Source organism: Castanea sativa, chromosome 3, assembly GCF_040712315.1.
Source record: "Castanea sativa cultivar Marrone di Chiusa Pesio chromosome 3, ASM4071231v1".
Lineage (NCBI taxonomy): Eukaryota > Viridiplantae > Streptophyta > Magnoliopsida > Fagales > Fagaceae > Castanea > Castanea sativa.
In genome coordinates this window covers 52,876,981-52,891,472 of record NC_134015.1, presented here as the reverse complement: position 1 = coordinate 52,891,472, position 14,492 = coordinate 52,876,981, and the positions used below count along the sequence as shown (strand labels likewise).

General features: G+C 34.6%; 1 protein-coding gene and 1 long non-coding RNA gene across 2 annotated transcripts; one reads left to right on the top strand and one right to left on the bottom strand.

Moving 5' to 3' along the window:
• The first annotated feature begins 1,538 nt into the window (after positions 1–1,538).
• Positions 1,539–3,196, top strand: LOC142629446 (uncharacterized). Its single transcript, XR_012843062.1, has 2 exons — positions 1,539–1,966; positions 2,898–3,196. It is a non-coding gene; the product is annotated as an uncharacterized LOC142629446 (long non-coding RNA).
• Positions 3,197–3,755: 559 nt separating this feature from the next.
• LOC142626734 (uncharacterized) lies at positions 3,756–4,959 on the bottom strand. Its single transcript, XM_075800443.1, has 5 exons — positions 4,649–4,959; positions 4,477–4,560; positions 4,312–4,377; positions 4,156–4,218; positions 3,756–4,052 (listed from the first exon to the last, which is right to left on the bottom strand). The coding sequence occupies exons 1-5, from the start codon at positions 4,919–4,921 to the stop codon at positions 4,020–4,022; spliced, it is 519 nt and encodes a 172-aa protein (XP_075656558.1). The 5' UTR covers positions 4,922–4,959; the 3' UTR covers positions 3,756–4,019.
• Between the last annotated feature and the right edge of the window lie 9,533 nt (positions 4,960–14,492).

Here is a 14,492-nt window from a genome sequence, read left to right as displayed (position 1 = left end):
CTTACCCTCCATAAACATTTTCTTATACCTAAACATAAACATGTAGGTAAACATAATTTTATTTAATAAATCAAATAATTTTTTTGGGTCATTCCATGTATGCATATATTTTTCCATAAAGGAGAAAATGTTGAGATTTTATAGCCATAACCAAATTTAAGCTACAAAATATATTTTGAAATCTAGTGTGTAAAGAAAATAGTTCTAAGAGCAAAATACAAAATAGAATGGGATAAGTGTGTACATATTGTTCTAGATTTTTTTTTTAGATACAAGATAAAATTTCTACTCTAACCTAATCTAAGTGTATATGTGTATGAAACTCCTTCCTAGAGACTTGAAACCCGACTCTTGCCCCCACACCTACAAGTATTTATACTTGTAGAGTGACCACCATACCAAGGGTGCGCGGTGGTCATATTGTTCTAGATTCTAACTTGTAAGTAAAAAACCAAAAATTAAATATCAATGAAACAAGATTATGATGTTAGTCTTTCAAAATTTATACTATATTTATGCCAATGAAATTGAAATTGGTGCATGTGTGATTAATTGTCATGATTTTTTTATTGAATTCTTAATATGTGTTTTTCATTATATTATATATGAAATTTATAATCATTATTATATTTTAATGTAAATATGTGTTAATTAGATATAGTTTTTCATTCTAGTATTTACGTGTATTTTGACCAAAACATTGAGTAGGTAAATCAAAGAAAATGGGTGAAGAATACCATTGCGATCATCGTTAATGTGGTAGGCATTTATGATGCTATCCTTAGCGTTAGCCTTATTAATAAATTTGGTAAAAAAAAAAAAAAATTATTTTAATAAAAATAAATTTGGTACAGTAAAAATAATTTGGTACACATGCATTAGAGCAATTAATCCGTAACACTTACTAAATCTATTAATTTATTCAAAAAAATAAATGGGGAAATTTCACTTTAATCTATGGTTTAGCAGTAGTCCAAATTAAACCCTATATAGTTTCAAAAGTAACAAATTTAACACTGTACTTTTGAAAAATAACAAATTCAACCCTAAAGTCAAAATTACTTAACACCATTACTTTACAACCTAATACCAAAAATATAAACATCTCACCTTTAAAATTGACTCAATATTTATGACATTAAAATTATTATGAATATTTTATCTTAACTAAAACAATGTAAAATAAAAATATTTTATTTTATTGAGGGTACTATGACTTGAAATTGAATGAAGATATGTCATTTTGTTCAAAATAAAGGTTTACATATATATTGAGAATTTTTTTTCCCTTTTTGCGACTAACAAGTTAATTGAATACTACTCTTAGCAATTAGGAAACAAGTTTAGGAATGACATTGGATCATGTAGTTTTTTTTAGGACACGGATTTCCTCCAAACAAGTTTGCAACAATTGCTACAAACAGGGACAAATGTCAATTAAATAATACGACACCTAAGCAATCACTTAAGTAAGGGTCATGTGCATGCACATGACCCATTTTAATTGGATTGCTGTTAACCCTAACGTTAACAGCGTTAGGCAGCCTTTCAAAGAAAAAAAAAAAAAAAAAGTGTTCTTCTCCCTCACGCCTCTCCCTCTCATCTCCTCCTCCTCTGTGATCTCAGCAAACTCAGACTTCTCTTTAATCACGCCCCTGCGTTAGGCAGTCTTCTCTTGAAACCCCAGTCAGGCCAAAGAATCACGGCCACATGCAGAGGCCGCCGTCGATTCCGGCTGTTCACCCCCTTCCCTCTTCGCCGATTCCGTCTCACTCCCTTTCCCACTCAACCGTTGCCGCCCCTAACAACCTTCTCTCTCTTTTCCATTCCCATCTCGCACCTATATATTCGCCGCCAAGGACATATTGATCATTCTGCTTGAGTGATGCGTGTGATTACATGGAATCGGTCATTTAGAGGGTTACCTAATGTTGATGATGGGAAGGATGACTTTGATGAAGTGAAGGTATATTGCAGTATTTCTTTTTGCTTTGTTTTTTCACACTTTGTCCTGAAAAAAAGCTGTACCCAGTGCACGTAATGGAGATTTTCTTTGAGTTGATAAGAATTGGTGCACGTAGATAATCTTCTAGTTATTACTTCTAAAAAAAAAAAAAAACTTAAAGTTATCTCAGCTTGCTTGTCAATTTGACATGAAATTGGTGATGTGCTTTAGGGGTATGATGCACAATTTGAGTCTGGGAAACATTACAGACAAATAACAATGAAATTGCTATTTTAGGGCCTAATGTATTTTATGATGTATTTGGAGTCTGCAAATTATTGCAGCAATGACAGGACAAATCCTGGCCAACTATCAGAAATGGCTGAAGATGTTTGGGGTCTTGGGCTTCTGTTACTTGAGCTACTAAAAGGGAAGCCTATAGCAGATCGAGATGGCTACAAAAATTTCAGGAGCATGGAAGAGATAAATGAGCTTGTTGGTGGTAGGAGTCCTTTGATGAGCGGCTAGATATTCTGAAAGACAAATGCAAGATCATGGTGTTGGCAAAGTTTGGTGAAATTGCAAAATGGTGCATCAGTAGCAGCTGGAGTTTTGGAAAAAATCAAAATTATCCCAAGATAGTTGATGTTCTGTCTGGCTTGACACAAGTGAAGCAACTGTTTTCTTCTGCTTCATGCTGAGAGGAAAAGGCAAATTGTAGGTTGAGGTGAAGCATCAGTATTGAACCTTGACTGGTTAATTTAGCGAGTTACAGGGATTCACATGTATGATTGTGAACCTGCTGCAGTAATAAATTTTAATTGTCTAGATAATAATTGCTTCAATAGTAATCATAACAATTAAAACTTCTGTTGTAGTTCTAAGAAACTTGAATGTGTCATTTCCTTGATGAAAATAAATTGTTAACTATTGCTCTTGTTTAATCTGTTAGGAGGCCAGATTATTGCCTTGGACCTCACTTGCGGCAAATGCTTTTGTCTGGTTGTACACGATTGGAGATTGGAGTCCAGAGCACATGAGGATGTTGCTCGTGACACAAATAGAGGCCATACAGTAGCCGCTATGGCTGATTGTTTTTGCTTGGCAAAGGATGCTGATATGGATTTTGTCATTTGTATTAGTAAAATGTTACATTACAATTCTTGTAATATTTATTTGGGGAGCTCTGAGAATCATATATGGTTTTGTTACATCAAATTGAGTTTTGACATAATGTTATTAGCTCCTTGCCAACCAAAAGAATTATTATATGTTCTTTTACTTTATTTATAAAGGTGACACTGTGGTACCACTCTTTATTCCTCTCCCTATGTTTAGATTTTGGTTGTTTAATTGATGTTACATGTGATTGAAGATTATGGACCTCTTGTAGTGGGCCATGTGATCATGTACCACATGCAACTAGCTCACAACAGAAATAAGCATGTTCCATGGCCTGATTTTGCTGATCATCAACATCCCCACTACTTACATAGAAGGTTTGCACCACTAGCTTTGCGTGCACAAACCATCTCCAAAAATAGGGGAAAAAAAACTTTGCTTGCTTTTTTACCGTAAAAGTTGCTGCTTTCTTCTGCAATTCAGGCTATATTTGTTTCACCTGAAATATTTTCTGCCAATCAAATCCATATCTAAGTTTAAACTTCCTGAATCTTAAAAGAGAGCCAAATAAAAAGAAAAGCTCAACAAATCTATTGCTCAATTTAAAGTTCCTGAATTTAAATTTTCATCCATATCATTCTATTGCATTCATTTAAAGCTGCCCTGTTTAAATATGCAAATGCATAAATACAAAAATATAAAAATAAACTTTCCCATTGCATATGAAATTATTCAAAATCTGTCCAAATTGTGATGTCTAAAACATCTGTCCAAATTGTGTTGTCCAAAAAATCTATCCAAATTGTCAGATATGCTCTCCAAAAATTTGTCAAAGTCAGATGTGCTGTCCAAAAAATACTGTCGAAGTTCTGTCCATTAGATGTTATATAACAGTCAATATGTTGTCCAAAAACTGTGCAAAACACAAGGAAAACAGCCAATATGGTGTTTTTCAATGGTTGTCAATATCAGGATCTCCTGAAACCTGTAAAATATGCCACCAAAATATAAAATAAGTGTATGGAAAAAATAACTAAAAGGAAAATATAAGTTTAAGTTGTGGCAAAATTCATAACGACTATACACACCTGATTCAAGCCATATAACCCAACGTGATCTTCTCCAACCAAAAATTCACAATCAAAAGATTCCTACATATAACATTTTAACAAATCAATATTTCATTTTCTATGCTAATGAAAGTAACTAGGTAGTCGGATATTAGACAAAATTTATAAGTGTACCTGATTCAGACCATTTAACCCAACAACATTGTCTTGTCCAACCAAATTACTACAACTGAAAGATTCCTGTATATGACATTTAAATAAATTTATGTCACTTTATAATAGTAGTAATTGTTTAATAGGATATTAGAAGAAAAAAAAATGTAAATAGGAGCATCATACCTGAGTTATGTTATCTACTAATTGTGATGGTTGTTCAACATTACTATGTTCTTTGTGAGAATTAATATTAACAGAGGAATCAACCTATGTGGGAAGAAAAAACAATTGTCACATAAAACAAATTTATGAACCTACAAATTCATGTTCTATAATGGAATGTAAATGAACTTACTCTATTTAAGCCACCACGTGATTGAACTTGTCTTGCTCCACTAGTCTTTTTGGGTTGATCGTTCTTACTTTGAGATTTTCTTTTTTTCCTTTCTAATGAACTTTTCAACCTTCCTCTTGGTCGACCTACAGTAGGTTTTGTTTTGATCCCACGTATGTCTTGAGAAATGTCCACATGTGACTCAAATCCACCATCACCTTGTAAAACATTCTCGGGAACAACTTCACCATGGACCTCACCCTCCATAGAGGACAAACAACATCTAATTCTCATTTCTTGCAAATCCTTCAATAATTTGTCAAAACATTTATCAACATATTCATACATCGTCTCTCTCTACTCGCTGCAAATGTGTTAATTTGAAGACATTTGTGACTTAAATAAGAAAGACGCTTTCCCACTGACTCTTGAGCACTACCTTTAATATCAATGCCACGATAGTCCTTGATAGAACCAACCTTTGCATCTTGTGTCCACCTTTTCAATACATAATGGGCTGGAATTCTCTTAACATTTTTCTTGTCAAGAACTTTCAAAGCATGGGAACATAGAATTCCCAAAAAACTAAACTTCATGCAACTGCATTGGACTGTCGTTGTTGAGGCTTCATATTTGACTAAGTGCTCTTGAGTTTTGTTTCGATATTTCACTCTATATTCTGTGATAGAATCAGATTTACTAGCCTTGTAAATAGTACAATCCACAATCTTCACATATTCATCTTGAAACATTTTGAATATTTCTGGAGTGTACAACTTTGCAGCATGTCTCAACATCTCAAAATCAAATAGTAAAACTGGTGTTGTTTGCCTCATTTTGAACTCTGCTTGTAGTTCTTGACTTCGCTTATCAGACAATACTCTAGAGTAATGTACAAAAAATTGAAAAATACCATATTTGGGCTTCAAGTATTTCTTCAACACACCATTTATTGACTCACTGCGTTGAGTGCTTTTCATATCAGCAGTGAACATATGTCGACCATATACCATACACCATTTCTCTTTCACATCAAACATTTCACGCAACCATGGATTATCAATTAGATCATATGTCTCAAGCATGTTATTCCAAGCAACTATCCATTCATCTTCATCTTCAAAATCATACACACAATTACTAAAATCATTTCGAAATTGGCTTGATGAATTAAATACATGATGTAGACGCTTAGCAAAGACATTCGATAAATATGCCACACACATAGACGATGATTTGATTCGGGAAACACATCTTCTATTGCATTAGCCATTGCAGCGAGATTGATCCGTAAATATAGTTCTTGGTTGTTTTCCTGACATTGTACTCAAAAAAATTTCAAACAACCACTTGAATGACATTATAGTTTCATCATAAAGTAAAGCTGCACCAAAGATAATTGATTGTTTATGATGATTAACCCCAATGAATGGAGCAAAGGGACTATATGAATTTGTTCGATAAGTGGTGTCAAAACATATAACATCTCCAAAGTGTCCATAATCAACTATAGATCTAGAATCAGCCCAAAAAATATTCAAAATTTGATTATCATCATCAAGTTGTATAGAATAAAAATAAGATGGATCTTCTAATTGCATCTTTCTAAAGTGATCCATCACAGCACGACCATCTCCTCTCTTTAAAGCCTCTCTCCTCTTGGAATTTACATGATTTTTATAGTCAATATTCAGAAACCCAAGATTTTCATAACCACCAACTTGCATGCTCAACAAATCTATGGTTTGTTTTATTGATACCCTGCATTTTTCTGCATCATCCGCAAAAGCTTGTTGGGCAAGTGTGTAATTTTCCTATTTGATCTTAACATGTGTTTCATTGGAGAAGGAGCAAACTCATGATTATGTTGTTCGTGAAAAGAAACAACTTCTAACATACCATCCTTTTGAAGTTGACAAGTCATTTGTGCTAAACAACCAATTCGTGAAATTGGGTGATGGAAAGATACCTGTTCACGACGTTTGTCAATAGCTCGTTCACCTTGTTTTGAACAGCAAAATGTTCTCCTCTTAATATGTCCAGCACTTCCTCGCCTAACATATTGTTTTCTTACACTAAAACCCATTCTATGAGCATATTGTTTGTAAAACTCATATGCACTATCATCACAATCAAATTTCATTCCAATCATTGGTGCCTTAATATCCTTATTGTGTTTACTTGGGGTGTTTGGACTGCCATCAATAGGTTTGACTTGAGCTTCTTCCTAAGTCCAAAAACCAATAAAAAGCAATAGTGTTAAGAATATTCAGTATGAAAAATAATATTCAATTTTTTTAATAAATTTAGCAAAAAAAAAAAAATCATAGTTGTTTTTAGTCTTTCAAATATTCACTAGGATCTACAACTACTACAACAATGATCAGAACTCAAAATACCTAAAGATTCAACCTCCGTGACTACCCAATTCAGACCCACCCTTTTGCTTTTTTACGCTTTTCCAAACTTTTCGTACCTAGCCACGAAGCCAAAGAAAACCCCTTCCTCTAAGCAAAGCTAGACTCTGACTCTACTCTACACTATACAACTTTGTCATGGTATATACTATATACCGATAATATTATTTGTATTGCTCTTTAAGAAAGTTATCAACTTGGTTGCCCTTATAAAGGCAATGTGATTGGGTACCTTGGTTTGATTGGAGTCCTAGAAAAGGTGGATGAAAAGCGTCTCTCGCTTATGCTTCTAGTAATGTTTTTTGTTGACAATGATTCTGATATATGTTTTTTGATCTAGTTTTTTTTTTTTTAACAGTCTGAGTATATATTTATATATTGATAATCTATTGTTAAAATCTGAAAGGAGAACTCAGCAATGGTAATGATCATAAGGACAAATATTCAAACTTCAAATATAATGCAATTTTAGAAACCAATTTGAGGAAATAATTATCTTTAAAAAAACAATGTTTTTTTTTAATTACAATTTTTTTAAAGAAAATCAGACCTGAACAAATTGGGCCACATTGCATTTGTCACTGTCAGGTTGAATGCCGAGAAACGATGGAGTGGTAGGAGCGGTGGTCCTTGGCGGTGACTTTATGGGAGCGGCATCGGTTGAGTGAGAAAGTGAATGGGGTGGAATCAGCGAAGGGGGAAGCGGGTGAAGAGGAGGAATGGAGATATGCGCCGGTGAGATCGGCGGCCGCTGCATGTGGCCGCCGTCAATTCTGCCTCCCAAGACAAAGCTGAGAAGGTTGAGACGCAGGTTTGAAGAGTTTGAGGAGAAAGAGAGGGGCTGTCCAGTTTAGATGAGAGAGACGCTGTTAACGTTAGGCTTTGGCCGCCGTTGATTCTGCCTCCCAAGCTCTCGCCGGTCTGAGTTTGCTGAGATCACAGAGGAGGAGGAGATGAGAGGGAGAGGCGTGAGGGAGAAGAACACTGTTTTTTTTTTTTTTTTCTTTGAAAGGCTGCCTAACGCTGTTAACGTTAGGGTTAACAGCAATCCAATTAAAATGGGTCATGTGCAATGCACATGACCCTTACTTAAGTGATTGCTTAGGTGTCGTATTATTTAATTGACACTTGTCCCTGTTTGTAGCAATTGCTGCAAACTTGTTTGGAGGAAATCCGTGTCCTTTTTTTTATTATATAACATTACATGAATAACTAAATTAACTTTATTGAGATGATGATACTGTAGGGAAGGTCTTGAGGAAAAATAGCTTAATGCCATGATTATAAAATATCTAAAAGTTGAAGTATAACATTTATTGTTATTACGCTCACTTTAACCCACATTAGCGTAGTAATTTGGTCAACTTTAGTCCAATTCAGTCAATTTGGTCCAATTAGAACTAGTTCCGTCCATTCAATCCACTTTGGTTCATTTTGGACTATTTTGGACTAATTAGGCCTTAAATTGATTTTTTTTTGTAGGTCACTTTTACAGTTTTGGGCTCAAAATGTTTTTCCCCCCTTAATTTTTTGGTTGAAAAGAATGAAACTTTATTTTATTTTGGTCAAACTCTTTAGTTTTAGGCTAAAAAAATACAAACGAAATAGGGATTATAAATTAGAGATATGGGCCCCTTAAAAAAAATAAAAATTATAAATATTCAAAAGGTTACCCTAAAATTGAGGTTTCATTAATATATGCATTATACTTATATTTGAAAAAAAAATGCTGTGTTTCTAAACTTATATAATAATTTTAAACTTAATGTAATATGTTACATGTGTTCCAGGAAATTTAAGTGTACATTAAAAAAAAAAATCTTGGATATGCTCAAATTACAATCATCTGCTTTATCTTTTGGTACCAACAATTAAGAATTGCTTTGTCCTACTTGTTGTATCAAAACTAAATCACAAGATTCTGATAAAAAAAGGGCCGGCGACTCATAGGCAATGGCTTGGTTAAGGGAACCTACCGGAGCCATAGTGAAAGCCTTTCATTTGCTTCTTTTCAATGGAGGTCTTATATTCCCAGAATGTATCCTAATTTTTGGCCTAATTCTTATTCTAATGATCGATTCAACCTCTAATAAAAAAGATATACCTTGGTTATATTTCATTTCTTCAACAAGTTTAGTAATCGTTGGCCACTATGGTAGAATCAATTGGGAGCCTAAAAGATGGCAATTTACCCTGTGGTGGATGCTAGCGTTCGAGTACACTTATCTCCAACCTGTGAACTTAGCCGATACAATTGATTATGCTATATTAAAAAAAAGTCATTTTAATAACATTTTCTCTATAATATTTTAATTATGTAATCTGAATCTTTACATTTTCTCTAAGGCAAATCGCTCTAGAACAAGAAACACAAAGTTGTCTAGCTAACCCCCAATATCTTTACATAAACTACATATAAAGCATTAGAAGCACTCCAAAAAGGTATCGGGTTCAATGAATTTGTTTTATTTAGTAGATCAATCACTGTGTCAACCATAAAGCTAGAGCATAAATGCTACCTTTAAGAACTTATTTCTAATTAAAATCAAAGGGACTTCGCAAATTTCGTATATAAGCTACAATTATATAGGAAAGAATGGATATAATATAATAAATAAATGAACGAAGCAATCAAACACTCTGTCACTGGTGGTGCAGCACGGAAAGCATGGCCCCATGAAAGAATAGCTTCACAGGTGGTAGCAAATCAACAAAGCAATCAAACACTCCTAGACATAAAATAATAATAAAAATTTCACTTGTTTCCTGAACGCAAGACCATGTGAGAGAGGGAGAGAAGATGAAGATGATGATGGACAGAGAGTTAATGCTGTTTTTTATTTTTCAATATTTAATAAGAAGAATTAATGACTTAGTTACTAATTTTTAGGAAACAATAAATATATGACTATAAGTGTTTTTTTCACACTTAGATTTAATACAAATCAATGGTTCAAAAAAGGTGCAACTCTTGTGAAGTTACACCAGGTCTAACTTGAACCCAACTATATATATATAGATGGGTTTAAATTAGGTGTACCTCCACAAAAACTACATATTTTTTAGACTATTTCTAAGAGATCTAATGGTTTAAAAATCACTAGAATCCATATTAATCTTAATATTTATTGATGACCACATCAGCTAACCTAATTAATTTGAGAAAATATTTTATTATTTTCTTTTCTACCTTCTTACTCTGCTAATTAATTCATCCCTACCTTGCAAAAGTGCCCATTCTTAACGTTCGTAGTTGCAGATTTTCTTTCTCGTAAAAGCAATCATTTTTATAGACTTTAAGCAGCAGAGAACTTCCCACGTCTTGTCAATTTGCTTCATCTTTAAATTTGTCAATTATGAAAAATAGTCCAAGAAAAAATATATACATGGATGGTTGGACTAAGAAGAAAATATCTAATTAAAACTTCACCATGCTTACTGATGCCTGTGGCTCATGTTTCAAATATTACAAATGAGTGTGAAAAGCAAGAGCGAAGAGGCAATTTCTGGGTTTTTTTTTTTTTTTCAAATGTTCTTAGCAGTTACACTGCATCTCACTGTTGTAGTTTCCAGGTTTCAAATATTAAGTTTGGAAACAGTTTATGAGTGATGATGCACAAAAATCGTTAGTGAGTTAATCGTCCACACGTATCAATGGGTGCACCTGAAAAACAAAAGAGAAGAACCAATCAAAGGGCACCGGTGGGGTACCGGCCAAAAACCCTCCTAAGGTTAAGTTAGAAGAGAGCTCCAAAAATGCTAGAGAGCATAAGTTTTAGAGAAATTGTGCGTACCTTGATTTATGAGGGTTTTGGGGTATTTATAGTAGTGTGGAATTGACATCCGTACCTTGGCCAAGAAGTTCTTTCATTCCAAGAAAGAACCTCTTGGATTTTGTATATCTTCTAGAGTTCCTTTCTTTATAGGAGTCTTCTTGATTATGGTTAAGCGTGTGGCACAAGAGCTCTCCTTATACACGTATGCGTGGAGATCAAGCAAGGCTATAGATGGAGGATCGATACCTTCTTCAGCTTGTTCTCATCTTTGTAGGTCTAAAAATACCTTATCAGTTGTCCCCTCAGCACATGTGTCTGTCAGTTTCACCCTGAACGGACTCATGGGGTGATAGATTCTTGTAGCCTTCGTCTTTTTCCTCAGGGGTTACGCTTTGATTGATGGGGTAGTTGAGGGTATTAAATGCAAGGGGACACGTCATGCGTTCTGAGTGGGTGCACTCATTTTTCGAGGCATCGCTTCGTCTCCCTCACATTTTTATTTTTTTATTATATATATATATATATATATTTTTTTTTTTTGGAGCTCTAGCCCATCCGTTGCTTCCAAACTTTTGCTCGTTGTCCATTGGCTAGGGTAAGTTCCCGCCTCTTATGTTGCTATCTCTTTGTACTTTAAGACTCAGTTTAAGCAATGAGTGGAACAACAATGTTGATTCCAAATTGGCATCATGTGTAGCTTTCCACTTTGATTTTGTATAAAACCGATTAGAAGGCAAGTAGGTTGTTAGTAGACCACATGGTTATCAAAGAAATATAAATATGCCAAGGGAAAGCTAGAATATATCATCGAAGGTGTTGGCAAACAATCACCACAATACTCTTCCAATGAATGCATGTGAATTCATGTGAGCTTATTGTGCAAATAGTATATTGCTTTTAACTTTTCTTTCCTGTGCGACTATAAAGGAAGTTATTGAATAACAAGCCAAGTGTCAAGGCAAATAAGGTGAAGCAATAACGGTGTATATAAATTTATAATGACTATAGCCAAATTCACCCAAGAGACCTGTGAAAGCATGTAACAATGCATGGTCTAGTGAATGTTGGTGTGAAGTACTTGAAAAGATCAAGGTAAAAGAATTGTTCTTAAAGAGCATGTATGTGCCATATATTGGCTAAAGCTTTTAAATGTGAAAGCTAGCTCAAATATTTGGCGCTCAAGCACTTGATAAACATCACTATATTTTCAAATTTGTCTAATCATAAGGACATGCCATTCAACCAATCTGAGCTACTTAAATATATGTTTAAACATTCACATGAATGGGCATTGTTTCTTAATAGAATAGTGAGATGATTAAGTATGATGGCAACGAGAATACATCCTTGAGCCCTGTTCTTGGGGGCGAAGCCCTTACAAAGTCTTTGACTTCATTGAAAGTGAGACTAGTCACCTTGGCTTATATCGCCCATGTTTGCATTGGCAATTGTGGCGCCTAAGAAATATGCACCCCCTTTTCTTTTAAGCTTAAGGTGATCCTTTTGATATCATGCTAGATGGCACCATGCATGAGCGTATAGATTCCTACCAAGTAAGGGTTCCCATCAGATCAATCCAATGGCATGTTGTATGGCTTTTGACAATACCAATGAGGTAAGTGCTATCATTTGAAGTCTTCAAGAAAGAATAGCGCCATTGGTAGCCCCCCCGGATGTTCACGAAATCCTTGCTAGCTTTATAGCTAGCTTATGGAGGTCAGTGGGGATGATAACTTCCATGTCATAGACTAGAGAGAAAAGGCGAAGCTTCTGTGGCTTGTAATTGGAGTTTACAATGGACCTAGAGGGCTGCAAAGAGCTCATTTGTGTTTGCTATGTCTCAAGGAAGATGGGATCACCATCACCTTGGTAAGCTAGATAGCGATGATAATAAGCCATTTTAGCCACCAGTATGCATTAAGTTTGATGACCATTCAAAGTAAATCATGTCTGATCCATAGAATTCCAAGAGGCAACATAAGGCCATGCCTTGCATAATGGCTAAGAAATAGCTTTGCTAAACGAGTCATGACTATCATTAGAATTTTGTATAACATAGTAGCCCTCAATGGCTTGATAAAATATCATTTCAAGGAGTAAGTAAATTGTATACCACACATATATGGTTAATAGATGAATCTAGGTCTTCACGAAAGATATTGGGGGTAAACTAAATTAGTCCCTTAGTAATTACCCATAATCAGTTTGTTCAATAAAGTATTTATTTTGAAAAAGCCGCCATGGGACTGCCAAAAGCAAGGTCAAAAGACAAGACTGAATTACTTTCATCCACTATAAATTTCGAAAAGATAATTTTCATTAGTAATGAAAGATCAGCAAGTAAATCAACCATTGAAATTACTAAAGGTAGTCATGTAGTCAAATCTATACATAGTCCCAAACATGTGAAATGGGAGGAATTACTCTCCGATTAAGCAAAAAGGGATACCATGATTCAATAGAAAGCTATTCATGCTTTTAAGAAAGAGTCAAGGAACTTCCCTAAATTTGTTGCTCGGGAGGCTAGAGATCATTCCCATTATTGGCGATAAGGTTCCACAATGCTGCCACTGAGTTAGTAGTCATTAACTACGTTCTAAGGCCATTTGGGCTCATGCCTTGACAAGTTGTACTGTCTCTATCTTTCCCAAGCTAGATTGATTGGCTCAAAGTGACATCCAAGCAATACAACTAGATAGTCGAAATATTTGTGAGTGTCCTATAACATCATTACAGATTAGCCATAGGGCATAAAAGATAATTTACTTAACCTGCAAGAACAAGATTAGTACTACTAAATAACTAGTTTGCAGTTAAATAAAGCTAAATCAGCCATTTAGCCTTGTGCAGATATAGGTCCATGGACAGGAAATCATAATGAGAAAAATTAAATCTTGTAATCATATATTAAGCTTGTCAAAACTAGTCTTGAGAGAAAATACTGTTTAGGCATTACTCTCAACTCAAATAGTCGTGTTTCTAGCAGTATATGAGAAAATATCAAAGTGAAGAAACTTCCCTCGAGACACAGATTGGAGATTTTAAGAACGTGCCCTCACATTAAGTGGATGCTAGCTTTCTATGGGAAGTATCTTTGTTTCTCCTTTCAGCTTCTATTGGTGAAATAATGCCAAATGTGATGAGCTTGTTGCTGCACGCATAAAGCTTGTTGTAGGCAACATGTAAGCTCCAACCCATAGTGTTCCTGCTGTTAATGATGTGGAAGATGAGACCATCTTTAAGCTAAACACCTTGACAAAGAATATCTAGTGTGAGTATACATATTTATTTCAGCAAATAGAAGCAAGTAATATAAGTCATGTCTACTACATAAACATCTTCAAAATTGGTGGCTACTTGTTAGGCCAACCAACATCAGCTTCAAAACGAATTAACAACCATATTTTACTTTCAACCCAAGTGCGAATGTGATTAAAAGCACCTTAAAGCTTCACAAGAATCTTAAAGAAGAAAATAAATAAAAGGGAACATAAGCCAATGAAGGCTCTTAGCTGCAAAAGGTAGTAAAGTCTGGCTTAGGCATCATCCAAAAGGCTTAGAAAGAACAGAACACTTTCTTGAAGGTGCTCGTAATAAATAAGTTGACTTTGAAAAGGCTAATAGTGATTGTAACAAAGCAAGGACCATATTTAATATATAATCATAATAAAA